Source organism: Bidens hawaiensis, unplaced genomic scaffold (genome assembly GCF_021521415.1).
Source record: "Bidens hawaiensis isolate Kalapana, Puna unplaced genomic scaffold, B.hawaiensis_p1.1 tig00008479_1, whole genome shotgun sequence".
In the NCBI taxonomy this organism is placed as follows: Eukaryota; Viridiplantae; Streptophyta; class Magnoliopsida; order Asterales; family Asteraceae; genus Bidens; species Bidens hawaiensis.
In genome coordinates, this window is record NW_027491602.1 from 279,053 (window position 1) to 301,184 (window position 22,132).

The 22,132-nt window shown below is 39.9% G+C and overlaps 1 protein-coding gene across 1 annotated transcript; it reads right to left on the reverse strand.

The window, feature by feature from the left end:
* Positions 1–1,004: 1,004 nt before the first annotated feature.
* LOC143529095 (uncharacterized) lies at positions 1,005–1,480 on the reverse strand. Its single transcript, XM_077024965.1, has one exon. It carries the CDS (start codon positions 1,478–1,480, stop codon positions 1,022–1,024), a length of 459 nt encoding a protein of 152 aa, XP_076881080.1. The 3' UTR covers positions 1,005–1,021.
* Between the last annotated feature and the right edge of the window lie 20,652 nt (positions 1,481–22,132).

Consider the following 22,132-nt stretch of genomic DNA (forward strand, 5'->3'; position numbering starts at 1 on the left):
AGGACATCAGAAACGCATACGAAACCAACAGTAACATGGTGACATAATATTCATTAGCCAATAATTTTCATAAACTCTCTACTTGGATCCTTTTGTCCACAAGATTATTCACTAGAGAGCAAAAGAAAGACTACATTAATACTACAATTTTACACTACCTAATTAACATGGTGTCAATAACAGCTATGGCGTGCTATGCAGCAATGCGGCAGGTTTGGTGTTTCTTAATATAGTTAAACATGAAATAGCGGACGCTATTTCATGACTAACGCTACTTAGCATATAGGTAGCTTGTCGGTATTGACAACTATGATAATCAACAATATACGCAATTAAACAGACTTGTATAGTCACCAATAGCTGCTTACATTACATCATACTATAGGCATAAACACTTACATTGCATTCTCGGGTTTAAAATACAAGGAAAAGAAATGATAAGATTGGATAAGGGAAGAAAGGAAAAGAAATTATATACTTAAAATACATTCTCGAGTTAAAAATAAAAGAAAAGAAAGTGTTAATTACATTCTTGAGTTAGATAGAAAGGAAAAAATAGGAAAAAAAATTGTAACTTTACAATTATACCCTCATTCTTGAGTTAGATAGGAAGGAAAAGATGGGTAAATTAGTAATATATAAACTTTTCCTTCATAATCCGGCCATATTTGGCAGTAAAGTTTTGGAGGAAAAAAGGCCTGACTTTTCTTTCCATTCTCTTTCTTTTCTTTTAATAAAAAAACTCAAGAATGAAACAAAAAAAATTTTCTTATCTTTTCTTCTCTAAACCCTTAAATAAAAAACTCAAGAATGCATTGCTAGTGCTAGGTAACCAAATAATTAAGTCACTTATGAAACAAAATGTATAGCATTAGCAAAATCAAATTATTCATCATCATCATCCAAAGAGTCAACTTGCAGCAACTCACAATTACATGAAAAATTGTCCAACAGTCACAACAATACAATATCAAAAGCACAATTCAGCCTTCTTATTAACTCACAAAGCAAAGTTACTTACTTACGGAGTATCCCACGGCTTCGGCTCGGGCACGGCAACAACCATCCCCTGCAGCTCCTGAGTCAGCACGACCTGGCACCCTAACCTCGAATGCTTATTCAAAACCCTATGCCTGGCGTTCCGCTTCAACACATACTGCTCGTCGTAACTCGCCGGCGGAAGCTTCTCGAGCCACTCCTCGGCGATGTTGACCTCGCACTCGGCTGAGCAGGCGTCGATGTCTTCGAGACGGTGAGAGGCTGGATCTATGAGGTTGTGGTTCGTTAAGGCTTTGAGAAGAGTGTGGCCGGTGAGTCCGACGATCTCGCGCTTCTGGCCGTCGGGGTCGTAGGCGATGAGTTTGACGATTCGGTCGGAGACTTTGGCGGAAGGCGTGGTGGTGGTAGAGCGTGAGTAGATGGATAAGTTAGGGTTTCGGGAGAGTTTGGAGGTGAGTTTTTGGAGTCCGGCGATTGCCATTTGTGATTTGGGCATAAATGAAAATCAAAGTGGGCGATTTGGTGGTTTTGGATTTGGGGTTTGATGTGAATTGGATCAACTATCTCTGTGGTTTGGTTAAGTTGTATTAGACTCAATAGAGCTTGTACGTTATTCGGAAAAGCATTTATGAGCAATAAGATGTGGAAAAAAAAAATCATGATTTGGGCATTGTGGTCGAGGGAGAAAATGAGCCGACCAATGGTCTAACTAGGCTAGAGTCTGGTTAACTTCGGCTCGTGAATTGATTTTCAAGTTCGAGATTTTCACAAGCTCAACTCCTTTATTGTTTTTTTTATTAATTTACACACATTTTAGTTCTTTACATATTTTGGGGAAAAAAATTAAACAAGTCTAACATCGGATTGAGCTTGTGTGCAATACCTTAAATGAGACAAAGCTTAGCTTGACCTCGACTGTCCGGTGCGAAATCAATACATATAATTCCAAAACTAGTTAACACTTAAAAATACACTAGGCTCGTTAAGGCTCAATGAGCCTAAGGGATCTTCCCATATGCTCAAACTCGGGCTCGATAAGGCTCAACTCATTTCACTTTTTTTATCAAGCCAATCTCGAGTAGCTCTTGAGCAGTGACAGAGCCATGGATCTTTTTTCTATGGGTTCGGGATTTTTGATGCTCGATTTTTTTTTCTGGTATAAGAGTTTTCAGGCCCCGAATGGATTGGGTCGGTCAGTCATACGGTCAAATAAATAAAGATACAATACTACTATATAACAAAATTATATCGTCAACATTCAATAAAATACCAAGTCATATTAAATAAAAAATATATTACATTATTATTATTCCCAACGCAAGCATCATTCAAAACATCTTCAATCGTGACTTTAAAAAAAAACTTGTTTTCAATATAGCAAATGCAAGCATCATTCATATAATAGATTGGAGACTTGAAGTCTTAAAGCAATCAAATAAAGAGTTGGCAGATCGTTGTTGTTGTCTGTTGAAGTCCAAAAGTAAGACGATAGTTGAAGCCTTAAGGCGAACTGGCAAAGAATCGAAGATGAGTAGACGGTCAATGAAAACTGAAATTGATGGGTTGTTCTTTTTTGTTTTTTTTTTAATTTAAATTTTATTTAGGCATTATGTTAATTAATAATGTTAATTGGATTGGGATTATTCTCCCATTCTATGAATAGTTTTTGTTTTTTTTATAATCCATATATGGGTTATTAGGCTCATTTATAATATTTGTTAGTATTTTTTTATTGTTTTTTTAAAGCTTTTTTATATTTTATAAATAAATATATTCATTACTAAAAAACTTAACAAAAATTTTTATAATCCTTGGGTTCGAAAGTTTAATGATTCGGCCGAAGACTTTGGTGGATGTGATGATGGTTGTGGAGTGTGAGATGACGGCGCATGGGTAGATGGATAAGTTAGGGTTTTGGGAGAGGTTCGAGGTGAGTTTTTGGAGTCCGGTAATCGCCATTTCTGATTTGGGGAGAAATGGAAAGTGGGCGATTTGATGGTTTTGGTTTTGGGGTTTGATGTTTGTACCAGACGCAAAAGAAGTTGTACACGGTATTGAAAGCACAAACGAGTAGTAAAAGAAAAATTCTTTTGTGAAGAGGGAGATCTTATTAATTATGTGTATCACACAATACTATACAATAAAATATGTATAGGGATGAGAAAACTTAAAAAAGAAATAATATCTATTTTAGATGTTGATAACCATAATAATAAAATTCATAACATTCTAACTTGATTATCAGCTTCATACGCTTGGAGATGCTGCCTCGTTGAAAACTTCGCTAGGAAAACCCAGTGGGACAAAACCATAGCTAAGGGAAAAAGAGTGCAGTGATTTATGTATCCTTAAAATGATAAGTATCTATCTTTTGTGATAGTTGTCTAAAACTTTTGTAATCAATCATTTGTGTCTTGGTCATTTGATATGCAAATCCTTAAGTTGAATAATGTTGCATGATCTTTACATGAAAACTTCTATCGCATCATCTCGTAAACTGTAACACCCCGGCTTAAGCGGAAACGCCCGAGTGTGACGTACAGATTGTTCAAACACACCTGACACTATTATGTGACAATATTATCATTAATTTATTTTAGAATCTCAAGTACACAAGTTTTATCAACGAAATACATTCAAATAAAGGAAAATATAATAACTGGTTGTTTATTATTGATAGCGTTGTTACACATGTTCATAGAATTGTATGGTTTTTATGTATGTATTAAAACTGTGTGATTCTCACCAACTAATTGTAGTTGATCGTTTATTTTATATGCATGCGACAGTACTGTTATTAGCGGTTGAAGTGACGAAGATGCTAGACCTAAGTTATCAATAATAAACAACTAGTTATTATATATATTTTTTTCCTTTATTTGAATGTATTTCATTGATAAAACTTGTGTACTTGAGATTTTAAATAAATTAATGATAATATTGTCACGTGTGTTTGAACATCCTGTACGTCACACTCGGGCGTTTCTGCTTAAGCCGGGGTGCTATAGATTGGTATTTGAGCCGTGACTATAAGATAAGACATTAGACGTAGTGTTCTAGTTAGTTATAGCTTTCTGTGTTTAAGTTGCATGATTAGAAATTATGTGGACCTTTACTTGATTGTTCGAATACACTTGCTATTATCATTGTTGTTGTTGTTGTTGTTGTTGTTATTATTATTATTGATTTCATATACGCCTCATGTACACAAGCTAACACACAAGTCTAAGGCTTAGGCCTAAAACAAGGATTCTCAAATCATTTTCAAATGATTTTATTTCGGTTTTCCGATATTTCTTCTTCTTAAAGACGGTTTTACGTGGCGGGTATGTAGTAACTGTAAGGGGGACGTGCTTGTTTCCGAACTCTTGACACCAAGGTTATTGAAACTTAAGGATAAGCAATGCGCACAAATCCCAATCAGCCACGTGACCTGGTTGCTTACCTAGAGAGTTTGGGAAGGGCATGAAACCTATTAAGCCAAAGCGTACCACACCAAACGCCATACGAATCGCAACTTTAAGCTTTCAAACGTGACCAGGTCCTCTTTGTGAACGGGATAAGGTTACACTCTTAGGATGTCATACAAGTCATGGTGGTTCATGCGACGTGTGACTCCAACCCTCAATGTTTTACAATGTGTTTTAACCGAAAGTTTGTCAAGTTGTGGTGATTCACGAATACCCAGCTTTTGGTTCGATTTAATTACGTATTTTGATTTTTGTGTTGAAACATAAGCGTCCATGGTGGTTCATGAAAACTCTAAGTTTCGCACCATGTTTATTATTATTGTTATGGTTTTCAAATTTAACAAACTTTAACAAGGATTTCTTTATACATTATTCTGAGTCTCACAATTTTCGTTACCTATGTTCGCAGAATGTCTTACCGTTACGTTAAGCATCGTTCATCTGGAACCTCTAGCCACAAAACGACTGCCCAGATCACTAAGCAACTAGCTGCGGTCCTTCCTGACATGATGACCCAAAAGCACCAAAACCTCATGGCTAACATCAACCCCGCTCCCCGCACACCTTCAGCTCCTATCATTACTTTCAAGAACTTCACTGATGCTAAACCCCCGGTATTTGACGAGACACAAGGTGCCACTGCCCTACTTTAGTGGTACGAAAAAATGGAAAGCTTGCTTCTTCATATCGAGTGTCCTGATGATAAACGAACCCGATTCGCCTCAAGTGTCTTTGAAAAAGGGGCACCTACTTTGTGGGTTAAGGAAAAGTCAACCTGAGGTGCTGAAACTGCCATGGCTTTGCCGTGGAATGAACTGAAGGAACTGATGACCCGACAGTTCTGTCTTCCAAATGAGCTTATGAACTTGGAGACTGAGTTCGGGAATATCAAATAGGAAGGTGGTGAGAACACAGCTTACACCTACCGTTTCAATGAACTCAGTGTGCTAGTACCTCATCTTGTTACCCCTGAAGCACATGCCATCGATAAGTATATTAGGGGGATACCGAGACAAATTCAAGATATTGTCTTCAATATTTCCCTAAAGAACTTGGTGACGCAATCAATCTTACTGCAACCCTGGCCGATAATCATGTTAAAGCCGAGACTTTGACAGTGAAAGGATCCAAGAAACCTGCTGAAAAACCACCCACCGAACCAAAAGAATCAAAATCCGGATCATCTATACCTATCTACTCCTCCCACAACCACAACAAGAAGCGCAAGAACTACGAGCTAACTCAGCAACCGAACCTCAACCCCACCCGACTCTGCACCACCTTTGAGAAAAACCTATAACGGACCCCATCCGTTTTGTAACACGTGTCAGCGTCATCATGTCGGTAACACCGGTTATCACCAATGTGTTCGATGCAACTGTTTTAGGCACCATAGCCTCAATTGCAGTGAAACCACCGTGCTACCAATTTCTCCCCCACGGGCTGCTCAACCAAACCCTCGTCCCGTGCAATTCGTTCAACCAATTAACCAAGTGTGGGCTTGTTACGACTGTGGTGACCCAGGCCACTTCTGCAACGCGTGTCCACGACTCATGAACTTGAACTCGCTTTAGCTAGCCCCAGCCCCGCAATTTCAACTTCAAGCCTACCAAGCTTATCAGTCTCAAGTGTTGACTAATTAAGCTCAAGCTCAACCGATTCTAGCTATCCAAGCACCTGCACCACAAGATGGTCAAGTCTCTCAAGCTACTCAAGCTCCCCAAGATGCTTTCAAGTGTGCTTTTATGATAAATGCCCATCAAGCTCAACAAAATGGCGATGTGGTTAACGGTATGTTTCTCGTAAATGACCGTTTTGCATCCATTTTATTTGATATCGGTGCCGATATGAGTTTCGTGTCCTTAGATTTTGAACTTTCGCTTGCTAAACCCCGGTCTAAGCTTAGAAATTCTTACTCTGTTAAAGTAGCTAATGGTAAATCTGTCTCGATCAACTCTGTTATTCAGAATTGCGTGTAAAACTTAAACGACCACAATTTTTTGATTGACCTCATTCCTATGCAACTGGGTAGTTTTGACATCATAGTAGGCATGGACTGGTTATCCTCTCAACGTGTCAAAACCGTTTGCTTCGAAAAGATAATTCGTATTCCGTTTGTCGGGGATCAACTTCTTCATGTCTTTGGTGAAAAGCCTTCTTCTTCTAGCCTCAATTTTATAACTTGTTCTCGAGCCCAAATGTACTTACGTAAGAAGTATGTGCCGTTCGTAGCTCATGTGGTGGAAAAGAAGGAACAAAAGATCGAAGGCATTCCTGTTGTCCGTGATTATCCCGAAGTCTTTCCGGGCGATGTTTCTGGTCTTCATCCTATTCGTAAAGTTGAATTTTGAATCGACCTTGTGTTTGGTGCAACAACGATTGCGAAGGCTCCTTACCATCTTGCACCCTCCGAGATGCAAGAGTTGTCAAATCAGCTCCAAGAACTTTCGAACAAAGGGTTCATTCGCCCTAGTTTGTCTCCATGGGGCGCACCTGTTCTTCTCGTCAAGAAGAAATATGGTTCTTTTCGTATGTGCATCGACTGCCACGAGCTCAACTAACTTACAATCAATAATCTTTATCCTTTTCCTCGTATTGACGATCTCTTCGATCAACTTCAAGGAACTTTATGCTTCTCAAAGATTGATCTTTGTTCGGGTAATCATCAACTGCGCGTGCATGAAGGCGATATACCCAAAACCGCCTTTTGAACTCAATACAGACATTACGAATTTAGGGTTATGCCCTTCGGGTTATGTAAGGCCCCGATCCCGGGAGCCCTACTTTGGTGTTGGATTTACTCATAAATACAATTCTAAATATCAGAGTGAATTAAAACCTTTCGTGGAAACATCAACCAATATATTACAAAACAACAAATCTTGTCTCAAACATAACATAAATTTCGTAATCTTTCTTCTCAAAATGCCAGTCTTCCAGTCCCTACCATATGCCATCCTCAAGCCATCTCATTTAAACTATTTACCTGCATGCACACTACAAGTCAGCTACGATGAGTGAGTTCTAGTTAATCAGGTAACATACATTACACTCACATTCTTACATATATGTATCCGAAGATAAGTAATACATAATTAACCTGTTTACCTTTCTTTTAAACATACTTACGTACATTAGTGCTTTCATACTTTATCTTACTTTTATTAATTAGAACATAAATGGTTGTTCTATGTTTTAAAGAGCCTTTCGCCCTATAACCTTCGCAGATATTATTAGGGTCTGCAACCCTTTATTCTTCATAGATGTTATTAGGGTCTGCAACCTTTTACTCTCGCAGATGTTATTAGGGTCTGCAACCCTTTACTCTTCGCAGATACTATTAAGGTCAACAATCCTTTACTCTTTGCAGATACTATTAGGGTCTAAAACCCTTTACTCTTCGCAGACATTATTTGGGTCTGCAACCCTTTACTCTTTGCAGATATTATTGTGGTCCGCAACCCTTTACTCTTCGCAGATATTATTAGGGTCTGCAGCCCTTTATTAACCATTCAACCATACAACCATACAAACCATACATTCTTGCCATACAACCATACATGCCATACATATATTTAATTATATATATATATATATATATATATATATATACTCGTATGCATCTTCGTACGTACTCTTAACTCATTCTATAACAAACAAGCATCAATTATAACATTCATATGGCATACACTTACCACTTAAGGTAAGTGTATTAACTTAACACATAAAAGTATGCACACAGCCCCGAAAACATAACAGAGAAGTGGGGCTAGAAACTCACCTGTAGTCGGTTCCGCTCGAAACTAATAGTAATACCTTTCTTCAATTGAGCACGGCTAACTATTTAATAATTACACGTATTAATTTTTTATTCTAAATATCTCATATCATTCTTTAGTTGACGATCTGAACTTATAACTTTAACGTAGCCGAACTTTATCGGTTAACGAACCAAATACATAAGTTAAGAAACCGGTTTTTTTAGGTTAACGGTATTTTAACGAGTCGGGTTACTTAACAAACTCGGGGGGGGGGGGGTTTCTGGCTTGAAAACACCCGACTCAAACCATTCGAGTCGAATGGTTCATTTGAGTCGAATCTGCCATTCGAGTCGAATCTCCCATTCTAGTTGAGTCTCCTTTTCTATTCGAATCTGCCATTCGAGTCGAATCTCCCATTCAAGTCGAATGTTCCCTTCGTCTCGTTTGGTTCGGGCTCGGCTCGATTTAGGTCCTATTTTGCTACTTCTTGCGTCATGTTATGCCTGGTTTATCATTAGGAAAAGTTTCGGGTTATAACAACTCCATTTCCTTGCTTAATACGACCTGAACAACACTTGTTCAAACCGACTAAACCCAAGTAACTTTCTTACTTTAAAGTTCACACTTTTCTTGTTTAGCAAGACCCGATCTATCTAAATATTTGAATATTACACAATCTAACACAAAAACATAATTTTTAATCTACAACGTGTTGGGACCAGGATTCTTGATCCATGAGGATCAGCTATTTTTGGCAACTGTTTCCAGGACTAAGGATTTTCGGTGGATCAAGGATCCTCAATAGTCGACTTCAGTTATATTCTAATCTATTTTTACAGGTAAAACACGTGCTTACCAGAAAGCCTACTTTTACGGAGAGCATATTTTACCAGGTCTTCCTTGCTGTCCACGCTCTGAAATGGCCATGAAGAATTAGTAAACAAAACGTGTCCTAGATAATAGCAAAATTATTTAGTAGCCGTTGTAACCATGTTTATTTATAGTGAGTCTTAGCTGATCATAACACACAACACCTAAGCACCTAGAACTCTTAGCAGAAACACTTGTAATCACGATCAGCCTTAATTTCACATCTTGTAATTCTTTTGAGCTCAATATAATTGGTAGTGATAGTTTTCCCTACTTGAGGTTTTTATGCCGGCGGGATACTAGTTACCGGGCTTTTCCTCGTATAAATCTTGTTGTTCAACCTTTACAATTACTACTTTGATTATTTTGTTCATACAAGCACCAATCCTCACATACGAATTTGGTTACGTGATCCTTAGCCTGATTTTTGACCAAAACAGTTTGGCGACCACCGTGGGGCATTTGGTGCTTTATTCTCAAAAAATTCTTACCTTTATTCAAACCCTACTATCATTCACTAAATGCCCTCTGAAGGAAAAGCTGTTCTCACAACCACTGCTTCAAGTGTCCCGGCTCAAATAACTTTGCCACCGCTACCTGACTCTACGAAGCCACAAAAGCCTATAACTGTTGCTTAGTAGAAGGAGACTGTTGTTTTCTTCGGACCAAAATTCACTACTGTCTCCCAAACGGTAACTGCTAACAATGATGTTTCTGTTTTGTGTTCACAGATGAAGAACTATATGGAGCAGCTGAATAAGACCAACCAGAGGATCCTCCACGAGATCAAGGAAATCAAGAGGACCAAGAAGGCCGCTGAAGACACAAGTCCCATCATGCCAAAAATGCTTGACGTCAGCACTCCGGATTTCCCGGGTCAAAGGTGTCCAACATCCACTTATCCTCAGCAGGGATCCTCTGACCTCTACCAGAAGAGATACTCTGACCAGCACACGCAAGGATCATCTGTCATTCAACAAGGATCATCAGGACAACACTTGAGATCCTCCAACTACCGTTCACAAGGATTCTTGGCCTTCAAATCTGGACCCTCAGATTTCCGTAAAGGATCCTCCACCCATCAACTTCAAGGATCTTCCATCCTTCAACCAGGATCCTTGGGTTTCCAAACAGAATCCATCATCCATCAACGCTCAGAATCCTACCCTACTTATGGGAAGGAACCTTTGAAGGAACCACGGTCCAGACCACTGGAGGTCCATGAAGGTGACTTCATACCCATGCAAACCACTGCTCCTACTGGACCAACTCTTGATGCTGAAACAGTGTACCCTGGACGCCGCTATGGAGCGAGATCTTTTGATCACGCAAGAGGTAACATTTATGATAATCTATCTTTTGGCACTAATCATGGTAGTATGCAGGATACCAGGGTCAACCAAACCATAGCTCGTGAGCTACAAAAGCTCAAGGATATGATATCAAGTGTACTGGGAGTCATCAAACACATTCCCGAAGTACCAGCAGGAAGCCATAACATATCCAGGTTCGCTCCACCCATTTGTGATGTTGAGATACCAAAGCGCTTCACTACCCCTAGTATGAAGTTATATTGTAACACCCGCTAAATTTTTTGGTTTAAAGATTTCCTGTATGTAAAGTATGTATAATTCTCGGTATTTAACCGACGTTTCTCGAAAGCCTTTACATCATCTCGGTACGTTAAACCATCTAACTTTTCTCCCATAATGCCTTATACTTCAATTTGGAGGGACTTGGATGTAACTTCTTTTATTATAATTATAAAACAAAACAAGTCCTAACCCTAACCCTACCTGCTGCGATCGGCTGAAGATTAACCCCCCCTTCTTTGCTTTGACTTTTTGTATGATTCCAAGGCATTTAGAAGTAGTTCAAGGTATGTACTACAATCCCCAACATTTTTTTCATTCACCCCAAATCGTTTTGATGCTCAATTTTGCCGATTCTTTTCGTTGGACAGATTTTGGCCATGGTGCAATTGACCCGCTTCCCGTGGAAAAAAATTAGAGTTTCTGGTGTAGAAAGATTCCCAGGTGTGGCATTTACATCATATTAAAATTTCGTGACCATTGGAGGTGTTTAGGTCGGTCAATCGATTTTAGTTCGAAAACTAGGGTTTATCGGGTGTAGAATCGTCAATTGTTGAGTTTGATGCGTTAATCGATTGAATGACCAACCGAATCAGATTGAATAGCCTTAAGGGGGTTTAAGGGCTGTGGAAAAATTATTTTTTTGGGTACTCGGGGCTGATAGGTTGGTGATTGGTCAATCGAGTTGGTTGTGCGCGAATTGTCGTTTAAACATTAAAGTGAGTGTTGTAAAAAGGAACCGTCGACCCTATCAACTTGGGTGACATAATTATGATGTATGAAAAGGTTAAGATGGGAATTTGGTCCATTTGGGCTGATTTGTTTGGCAATTGGTTTAAAGAGTTATTACGCGCGTATTCGACTCGATTTGCATACCGACGGGTGAGTTGTACATCATGGTTAGCCCCGACCATGATCGTAGGGTGGATTTGGTTAATTGAAAGGTTTTAGGGGCTGAGGTAAAGTAAATGAGTGTGGGTTGGGCCTTGGGCCAAATTGTTGGGCTTGAACGGCCCGTTAGGCAAGTGTGTTCTTACGGTCCAGTTTAGTAACGCGTTGTGTACAATTTATAGGCCCTTACTTATGAGTGTACACTTAGAGATTTCCTAGCTCTGTGCTGGTGTTTGGTTGATTTGAGGTGAGTTCATGATGCCCTTTTTACTCTTTTTAAGTTTTGGGCTAGCATGCACACCTAAGTGTTTTTCTTACTTGATGAAATGATTTAAACGATTTTTATTTAGGCTTGCTAGTATATGGTAGGCCTTGGGATGTTAAAAATATATATTTATATATATATATATACATTATTGTTTGGCCTATATTTGGCGATGTTGTAGTCGTTTCGACTACTGATGTTGCGTATGCCTACTTTGTGTTTGCATGAGTTGATGTTACGTGTTTGGGTTGTACGTTTGCTCGACCCTGATGTTATATGTGGATGTTATATATATATATATATTGTTATATATATAGGGATGTACTTGAAAGGATTTTTATATATATATATATATTTTGTATATGTATGTATGAGAATGTTTAGTTTTCGGTAATGATGACTTAATGGATGCACTTTTTTATTTTTAAACTTTTAGTATGACTATCATAATTGTTATTACTGATATTATTTACTTAAAACTTGAACTCACTCAGCTCAAGCTGACTTTATGTGCATGTTAGTGTGAGTTTCAGGTTAGGAAGAGGATGCCTTATCGCTTGGACATGCACGAAGCTACTTGGACGGTGAAGGGCATACGTGGATGGAAGAATGTATTTTGAACAATTTTATTTTAAATAGTTTCATGAATTATATTTAAAATTTGGTTTTGGGCAAAATTCCCAGGTTTTAGGGAACTTACTTTACTATTTATGTTTTCCGCTGAATTTACACTTTGGATGTTTGTTTTAATGGAAGAAACCGTTTTCAAGTTTAATTATTTTAATAAGTATTTTGTATGAATACAAACTGTGGGGCTCCCGGGGTTTGGGGCCTATTCGGGTGAAATCCTATCAGCTTATTCTCAAACCCGACATTTTGAAACAAATAGCCAACGTCCAGAATGAAGTGTTGCAGGTGGAATGGATTATGTCAGAACGTATTTGGGGTCAGGAAAAGTTGTTGGAAGACGTCGGCGATAGGGTAAAGTATAAGAATGGGCGTTTATGGGTACCGAGGTATGGGGGATTCAGGGGTAAAATTTTAGATGAAGCGCACAAGCCGCGCTATTCCATTCATCCGGGCGCGACCAAGATGTGCCAAGACCTGAAAAAGAATTATTGGTGGCCTGCGATGAAGTTTGAGGTGGCTCAGTATGTGAGTAAGTATTTGACGTGTCTACAAGTTAAGGCTGAGCATCAGAAGCCGTTTGGGAAACTTCAGCCGTTGGAAATACCTGAGTGGAAATGGGAACATCTTACTATGGATTTTGTGTCTAAACTGCCTCGTACCCCTAGGGGTAATTATGACAACATTTGGGTAATCGTTGATAGACTGACTAAGAGCGCTCATTTCTTGGCGATTCGAGAGACTTTTAATTCTGAACAGCTGGCCGATGTGTTTATTCGTGAGATCGTGTTTAGGTACGAGGTGCCAGTATCTATTGTTTCGGATAGGGATACGCGTTTTACCTCCAGGTTTTGGAAAAAGTTTCACGAGGAGATGGGTACCAAACTCCTCATCAAAACTGCCTATCACCTACAGACAGATGGTCAGTCCAAGAGGACCATTCAGACTCTTGAGGATATGTTGCGGGCCTGTGTAATCAATTTTGGTTGTAGTTGGGATCGTCACTTACCGTTGGTAGAGTTCTCGTATAACAATAGTTATCATGCCACGGTTGGGATGCCACCGTTTGAGATGCTGTATGGTAGGAGGTGTAGGACTCCAGTCTGTTGGGGTTCCATTGGTCAGAAGCAGTTGGGTAGTTTGGAGGTGTCGAGGCTGCGACTAAGAAGCTCGATAAGATTAAGGCTTTTATGAAGGCCGCTCAGGATCGTCAAAAGTCCTACGCGGATAAAAGGCGAAGACCGATTTTGTTTGAGGCTAGGGATCGGGTTATGTTAAAAGTTTCTCCTTGGAAGGGCATTATTCGTTTTCGTAAGAGGGGGAAGCTCAGTCCAAGGTTTATTGGTCCGTTCCGTATTTTGTCCCTAGTTGGTGAGGTAGCATATAGGCTGGAATTGCCCGAGGAGCTCGCGGGGATTCATCCTACTTTTCACGTGTCTCATCTGAGGAAATGCTTAGCGGATGAAGAGGCCCATGTGCCTCTTGATGATATTGAGCTCGATAGTAAGCTGAACTACGTTGAGCAACCGATTGCCATTCTTGACCGTCAGGAGAGGCGTCTGAGGAATAAAGTGGTTAGGTAGGTGAAGGTGCAGTGGAGACACCGTAGGGGTTCCGAGGCTAGTTGGGAATTCGAAGACGAGATGATGAAGCACTATCCGCAGTTGTTCCTATTGCATCGGGATTCGGGGACGAATCCCATTGTAAGAGGATGTCTTATTGCTTGGACGTGCACGAAGCTACTTAGACGGTGAAGGGCATACGTGGATGGAAGAATGTATTTTGAACAATTTTATTTTAAATAGTTTCATGAATTATATTTAAAATTTGGTTTTGGGCAAAATTCCCGGGTTTTAGGGAACTTACTTTACTATTTATGTTTTCCACTGAATTTACACTCTGAGATGTTTGTTTTAATGGAAGAAACCGTTTTCAAGTTTAATTATTTTAATAAGTATTTTGTATGAATACCAACTGTGGGGCTCCCGGGGTTCGGGGCCTTACAAATATGATGGATCCACGGATCCTGAAAAACATGTGGGCTTATACCGTGAGAGAATGGAAATTAACCCAATCCCAGATGGATTGAAAGAAGCTAGCCTGTGTAAGGGCTTTGGCTCAACCCTCACTGGATCCGCCCTTAATGGCTGCTAAGTCTTCCTCCTTATTCTATTACTTCCTTTTCTCATTTGATCAATCTGTTTAACAGTCTGTTTTCATGCAGTAGATCCTTTGAAAAATTAACTAGTGATTTATATAGAGTTGTCCAACCTCGTGGGGAACCTCTTAGGCAGTTCCTTACTAGGTTTGGAAGAGAGGCCTTGGAAATTCCAAATTTGGATGTCCCGATAGCTGTTGAGGCATTCAAGATGGGGTTACAAAAGGACTCTCCATTTTATCAAGATCTTGTGATGACCCCTTGCAGGAATTTAGATGAAGTCCGAAACAGAGCTTTAAGATTCATCAGGTTGGAGGAGGATCAAAGAATACAAGATCAACTGAATACTCCGACAAAAAACGAGTCTAAAGACAAAAAGTCTAGGACCCAGGATCCTGAACCAGTCCCGAAAAAGGCTGCTCCACCTCCCCTGATGCTCAAGTTATCAACATGATATTTGGAGGCTCTGATATATGTGGAACTTCATATTCAGCTGCAAAAAAGTACGCCAAAGAATGCAAACCGGAGAATGGTGAAAGGCCGATCAAGACTTCTACAATAGCCGAGCAAAGAGTTATCTCTTTCGATGAGGATGATCGAGTCAATGTCCAGGATCCTCATCATGACGGATTAGTCATTACTTTGTTTATTTCTAACCATTATGTACGCAGGATACTTATTGATGGAGGAAGTTCAGTTAACATCATCTAACAAGAATTACTTAGGAGGATGAATATCCCGGAGTCGGAAATTGTCCCATGATCCTCAGTTCTTGTAGGATTCAGTGTGGAAATGAAGAACACATTGGGGGACATCAAACTACCCTTATATATAGAGGGAGTAAATTCTATTAAAAAATTTTGTGTTATAGATTCCTTGTCTTGTTGCAATGTTATTCTTGGCAAGCCATGGATACACAAAAAGAAGGCAGTCCCCTCTACTTACCACTAATGTGTAAAGCTGCCTCCCCATGGGGAATAGCGAAGATCGAAAGTGATCAACAAGACGCTAAGGATTGCTATACTTCTTCTATGAAGCCCACAAAAAAGCTGAGGGAAGCATAGCAATTACAGAAAGCAAGAAGAAATCATGGAGATTAGGGAACAAGATTCTAAGGAAGTGGTCTTGATCCTTTACCTAGCCGTCTCTCTCACTGCTTTAAGCGCAGTACTAGTAAAGGATCACGAAGGTAACCGTCATCCAAGTTACTATATAAAAGTCTCCTTGATGCAGAATCCATGTATTCTCACCTAGAAAAACTTATTCATGCTCTAATTATGGCTTCAACTAAGTTAAGACATTATTTTGAAACTCATACTATCATTGTAAAAACTAATTACCCTATAAAGAACGTCCTTAGAAAACCAGAAATGTCAGGTAGAATGATTAAATGGGCTGTAAAACTGAATGCTTATGATATTCAATATGAGGTTAGAAACGCAATCAAGTCAAAGGCCCTAGCAGACTTTGTGGCTGATTTCAGTAGTGACATAGAAAAACAGGCCAATCTTGAAGTCCAACAGCTTGAAGAAACCAAGGATCCTTGGATACTCTTCACTGATGGAGCCTCAAACGTTAAAGGATCAGGATTAGTAATACTACTAAAATAGCCACAGGGGGACATACTACCCCACTCGATAGCCTGTGAATCCCAGGCCACTAACAATGGGGCAGAATACGAGGCACTCATTGCAGGTATACAACTAGCCAAAGGTATGAAAATCAGGTACCTTCATATTTTTGTAGATTCATTATTAATTGCTAATCATTTTAATGGCTCATATGCAATCAAAAAGTGAAAAATTAATGAAATATTTAGATGTAGTAAAGGATCTTGCAGGATCCTTCGAGTATTTTAATATTACGCAGGTACATAAAGAAGAGAATGCAGGGGCTGATGCCTTGGAAAACCTGGCCTCAGCCTTGAAGCTCCCCAAGAACATGAAGGTTCCTATCATTCATGTCTTATCTACTGCAATTGAGGAACTCAAAGCAATGGAGGTAGATGGGAATGTACTTATTGATCCTGAGGATCACCCTCGTGCTCATTCATCCTGGATCCTTCCGATAACGAAGTACATTCAAAATAGGGAGATCCCGAAAGGCGAAAATCCTAAAGCTTTCAAAGCCAAGAACCCGAGACCCAAGACGTTTTAAAGGATTTCCATGAAAGAGATTGTGGCAATCATACAGGGGGCAGAGCATTATACTCCAGGATCCTAAGGACTGGGTACTTCTGGCCTACTATGAAGAACGATGCTATGGAATACTCCAGGAATTGCGATGCTTGTTAGAGGCATGGCAACATTCTACATCAACCGACAGAACCCTTATATCCCATCGTCTCCTCGTAGCCATTTATGAAATGGGGAATGGATATAGTGGGCAAGCTTCCTACAGCTCTAGGGGGAAAAGTCTTCATGTTAGCAATGACAGACTATTTCTCTAAATGGATCGAAGCTGAGGCTTTCCCTCAAGTTAGGGAGAAGGAAGTTATATCCTTTATTGAACGTAACATTATTACTAGATTTGGAATCCCTTCTAAAATTATTTGTGATAATGGTTCCCAATTTATTGGAAAAAGAACTACTAACTTTTGTGACAGTTGGGGAATCAAGATGATCACTTTAACACCAGTCCATCCACAAGCAAATGGCCAAGCATAATCAAGCAAAAAAAAATCATCATCAACAACCTAAAGAAGAAGCTTCGAATGAAGAAGGGCAAATGGGCTAAGGAACTACCCTACGTGCTTTGGGCAGATAGGACAACTCCAAAGAATGCCACAGGACAGACGCCGTTCTCATTAGTCTTTGGAGCTAAGGCAGTGATCCCCAAAGAAATGGTGTATCCAACAGCTAGAACAAGCATCCATGATCCTTAGACAAACAACAAGAATCTTGTCCAAGACCTAGATACTATGGAAGAACTTAGAGATCAAGTAAGATTCAGGATGGCCGCCTACCAACAAAAGATAGCTGGTGCATACAACAAAATATCAGAATCAGAAGATTTCAAGTCGGGGATTTAGTTCTCCGAAAGGCGTTCCAAAATATAACTAATCCCGCTGACGAGAAGTTAGCACCCAAATGGGAAGGTCCTTATTTGATTGAAGCCGAAGCTGGAAAGGGGGCATATCGTTTAATGAATATGAAAGGTGACATGCTCCCAAGGGCTTGAAATGCGATTCATCTAAAAAAGTATTTTTGTTGATCAGGATCCTGGATCCTAATCAATTACTTCAGTCCATTACTTGGTAAAATTTTACTTTATATTTATATTCATACATTAGGTTAGATTCTTGTTTTGTCAAGTATGTCAAGTTGTAGGAATGTCGAGCAATAGGGCCCTCAAGTGGAAAAAACGGGTTGTCCAACTCTCTCCTAAGTTTAATCGGCCTTGTCACCAGGTTTATAAGGTCTTCACCTTATCTCCTAAATTAGGGTTTCTACATCCTCGCCTGGAGTGCATGATTATTCGGGTATGATTGGAGGCTGTGAGAACAGTGCACTATACGTGGCTGACAATTTCATGGCTAAAAATCATATCTTGGATCCTACGAATTAAATGGTAGACGTACCATATACACAAGTTAAGGTCAACGCCGGGTTAGGCTCGTCACCGCGTACAATTGGGCCAACGCCAAGGATCAGCTCGTCGCTCGTATTTATTGGGCTTGTCCCCACGATTTGGGCTTGTCTCTACGTTTTATTGGGCTTGTCCCCACGATTTATTGGGCTTGTCCCCACGTTATATTGGGCTTGTCCCCACGTTCTATTGGGATTTTCCCCACGTTCTGTTGGGCTTGTCCCCAAGATAGTTGGATTTAAAACCAACTTTTCTAATTATTATATTGTCTTTTGCTGGTTAGTTCAAACAGGTAAATAATTTGAAGGAAAAGTTCTAAGGATAAGGAATCCTCTATTCTAGCAACAAAGATGATATGGCAGAAATCAAAAGAGTTATATTAATATAAGCAAAAGTTGCTTCACCAGCAAAACGTGGACCATTCACCCAGATCAAGCTAAGTTAGAGTTATCACATGTCCATGCAGAAATTTAAAAGACAAAGGCGGTTAAGGCTTCATCCCCATCCTAACCACCTTTGATGATTGTCTTAAGGATCATTGATCGGCCTTGTCTTTGTATCCTTCATCGCCTATCACCTTCACCTACTCCTTAGCCACGCCTCTGTCACCCACACCTTGGCCTGCTCCATTAGCTCCACCACCTGCTCCTGAGCTCGGATGTCCGCTAAGGCCAACTTGTCCTCCAGAGCTTCCTTCTCCGCCTGAAGTGCTGCATTGAGCTTGTCTTTCAGAGTTATGCCAGCACGGATCCTTACCTCTGAAAGCTGGTCAAACACATGTTGGGCACTGTAGACTTCCACATCAGGGTCCCTCTTTCTCTTCACGGTGGCCTTGGATCGAGTCATCATAGTCTTTGGCGGTGCAAGGCTGGAGCTCTTCATGGGCTTCTTCTCAGAGGAACGAGATGAAATGAGGCTGTCAACATCCTCTAACTGGAACTGACCCAACAAATTCTTGGAAGGCTTGGATGATGACTTCTGTGCACCTGCCCGAAAAAAGATAAGCCCTTTATAATCTATTGTTTTTCCTTATTTTTACTAAATTTATGATTAAGGAATGAATTTTAACTTACTGGACATGGTTTCTGAAGAGCTTGCAGTCTTCTCGGCTGAATCACCAAATTCTTCACCAACATTCTTGAAGGTCTGGTCAAAAGGATCCAAAGACATAAACGCCTTTGCCTTCTCAGCACCGTCTGGGTCGGCGACAAGATCTGAGAAGTTGGAGACTGCACAATAAGCAACAAGATTATAATTAGTCAATCACTAATAGAAGGATAACATATCTTCTGGATCCACTATCCTACTCTTGAGTATCCAGCGGGTTGGCAACAAATTCCCATTTGGGATAGAGTCTCTCAAGACAAAGAAGAACTAATTCTTCCAACTATGGTCATTATGTGTGATTTTGCTGATTGGAAGGGGTTGGAAAGGCAACAATCACATCTTATTCTAATCGACAGTTGCGAGATTTCTCGGGATAAACATGACAGCTGTTATCCATTCACACCTATCATGTTTGGGGACAATTGTTGAGACCAGGATTCTTGATCCTTGAGGATCAGCTATTTTTGACAACTATTTCCAGGACTAAGTATTCTCGGTGGATCAAGGATCCTCAACAGTCGACTTCAGTCATATTCTAATCTATTTTTACAGGTAAAACACGTGCTTACCAGAAAGCCTACTTTTACGGAGAGCATATTTTACCAGGTCTTCCTTGTTGTCCACGCTCTGAAATGGCCATGAAGAATTAGTAAACAAAACGTGTCCTAGATAATAGCAAAATTAGTTAGTAGCCGTTGTAACCTTGTTTATTTATACTGAGTCTTAGCTGGTCATAACACACAACACCTGAGCACCTAGAACTCTTAGCAGAAACACTTGTAATCATGATCAGCCTTGATTCCACATCTTGTAATTCTTTTGAGCTCAATAAAATTGGTAGTGATAGTTTTCACTACCCGAGGTTTTTATGCCGGCGGGATACTAGTTACCAAGGGCTTTTCCTCGTATCAATCTTGTTGTTCAACCTTTACAATCACTACTTTGATTATTTTGTTCATACAAGCACCAATCCTCACATACGAATTTGGTTACGTGATCCTTAACCTGATTTTTGACCAAAACACAACGTACCTTTAAGATTAGGCTTGGTTTTGGATCTTGAACTACTTGCAAATCTAGACGGGTTTTCTTGTTGCTTGGGTAAGGATTAACTTGCTACACCTTAGACCTTGGATGAAATATGGAAGGAAAAGGAGGGTGTGTTTAAGTGTGTACAGAGAGAGTATGTGTCTGGATGTTGAAGATGGATGAATGAGGATGCATGGAGTCTTTAGGAAGAGTAGGAGCTTAAATACTCCCAAGCTCATGAACCTTAGGCCCGCAACCATTCTCAAGTCCATATAACGAATCTAAACTTAACACTCCGTCCCATGATTATTTATCCTAAATAAATCACGACACACAATAAATAAATAAGAACCTCTCTTATTATAATATTCTTAAAAACATGGATGCTACAAGTCTTTCCTCCTTAAAAAGGTTTCATCCCCGAAACCTATCTATTACACAAATAAGCTAAGGTAAAATTTAGAGAATATTACTGTTTGCATCCCTTTGGTTTTAAGGCGGAGGCATAATGAGTCCCTGAAAATTTTTTTGAACTGGTTGAGTCCCCGTGGTTTCAAAAATGAATCAATTGAGTCCCTGCCGTTACTTAACTTTCAGGGTAAACTTCATTTTACTGAAATCACAGGGACTCAAATTATTCATTTCTGAAACCATAGGGACTCAAATTGTTTGTTTCTGAAACCACGGGGACTCAAATTGTCCGTTTCTGAAACCACAGGGACTCAACAAGTTCAAAAAAATTTTCGGGGACTCATTGTGTGTCTTCCCTAAAACCACAGGGACGCAAACAGTAATTTTCTCTAAAATTTATGCATATCCTCCTCAACCTCCCAAGTAGCATCCGATCCCTTACGATGCTTCCATAACATTTTTACTAACGGAATGACATTGCGATGAAGTTCTTTTCCTTGCGATTCACTATTTCGACAGGCTGCTCGACGTAATTTAGCTGTTCTTCTACCTCAATGTCTCGGAGAGGTACATGGGACATATCATCAGCTAGACACTTCCTCAGATGGGAAACATAGAAGATAGAGTGGATTCCTTCCAGCTCCTCAGACAGGTCTAGCTTATAAGCCACTTCTCCCACACGAGCTACAATTCTGAACGGCCTGATGTACCTTGGACTCAGTCTTCCCCTCTTTCTAAAACTAATAATCCCCTTCCAAGGCGAGACCTTGAGCATCACATTGTTGCCAATGTTAAACTCAATCGGTCATTGCCACTTATCGGCATATGACTTTTGAGGATCTTGAGCAGCTTTCATTCTTGCCTTAATCTGATCAAACCTTGAAGAGGTGTCTTGCACCACTTCTAAACTACCCATCCCTTTCTGACCAATTTCTGCCCAACAAACCGGCGTTATACAACGCCTACCATACAACATCTCGAACGGAGGCATACCAATGCTCGAATTCTGCTAGATGAAGATGATCATCCCAGCTCCCTCCAAAATCTAACACACATGCATGTAGCATATCCTCAAGGGTTTGGATAGTCCGTTCACACTGCCCATCTGTTTGAGGATGATACGCCGTGCTAATGTTCAATCTCATTCCCATCGCTTCATGGAACCTCTTGTAAAATCTAGAAGTAAAGTGGGTATCTCTGTCGGATACGATCGACAACGGCACCCCATGCTTTGTTACAACTTCTCTAATGAACGCATTCGCTAATGTTTCTGACGAGATGGCCTCTCTTGTAGGCAGAAAATGAGCACTTTTCTTCAAACAGTCCACAATCACCCAAATGGTATCATAATTTCTAGTTGTACG

What these genes read in the sequence shown, in the direction of transcription:
- LOC143529095 (XM_077024965.1), bottom strand. Translation starts at nt 1,480, where the DNA reads ATGGCAATCGCCGGACTCCAAAAACTCACCTCCAAACTCTCCCGAAAC.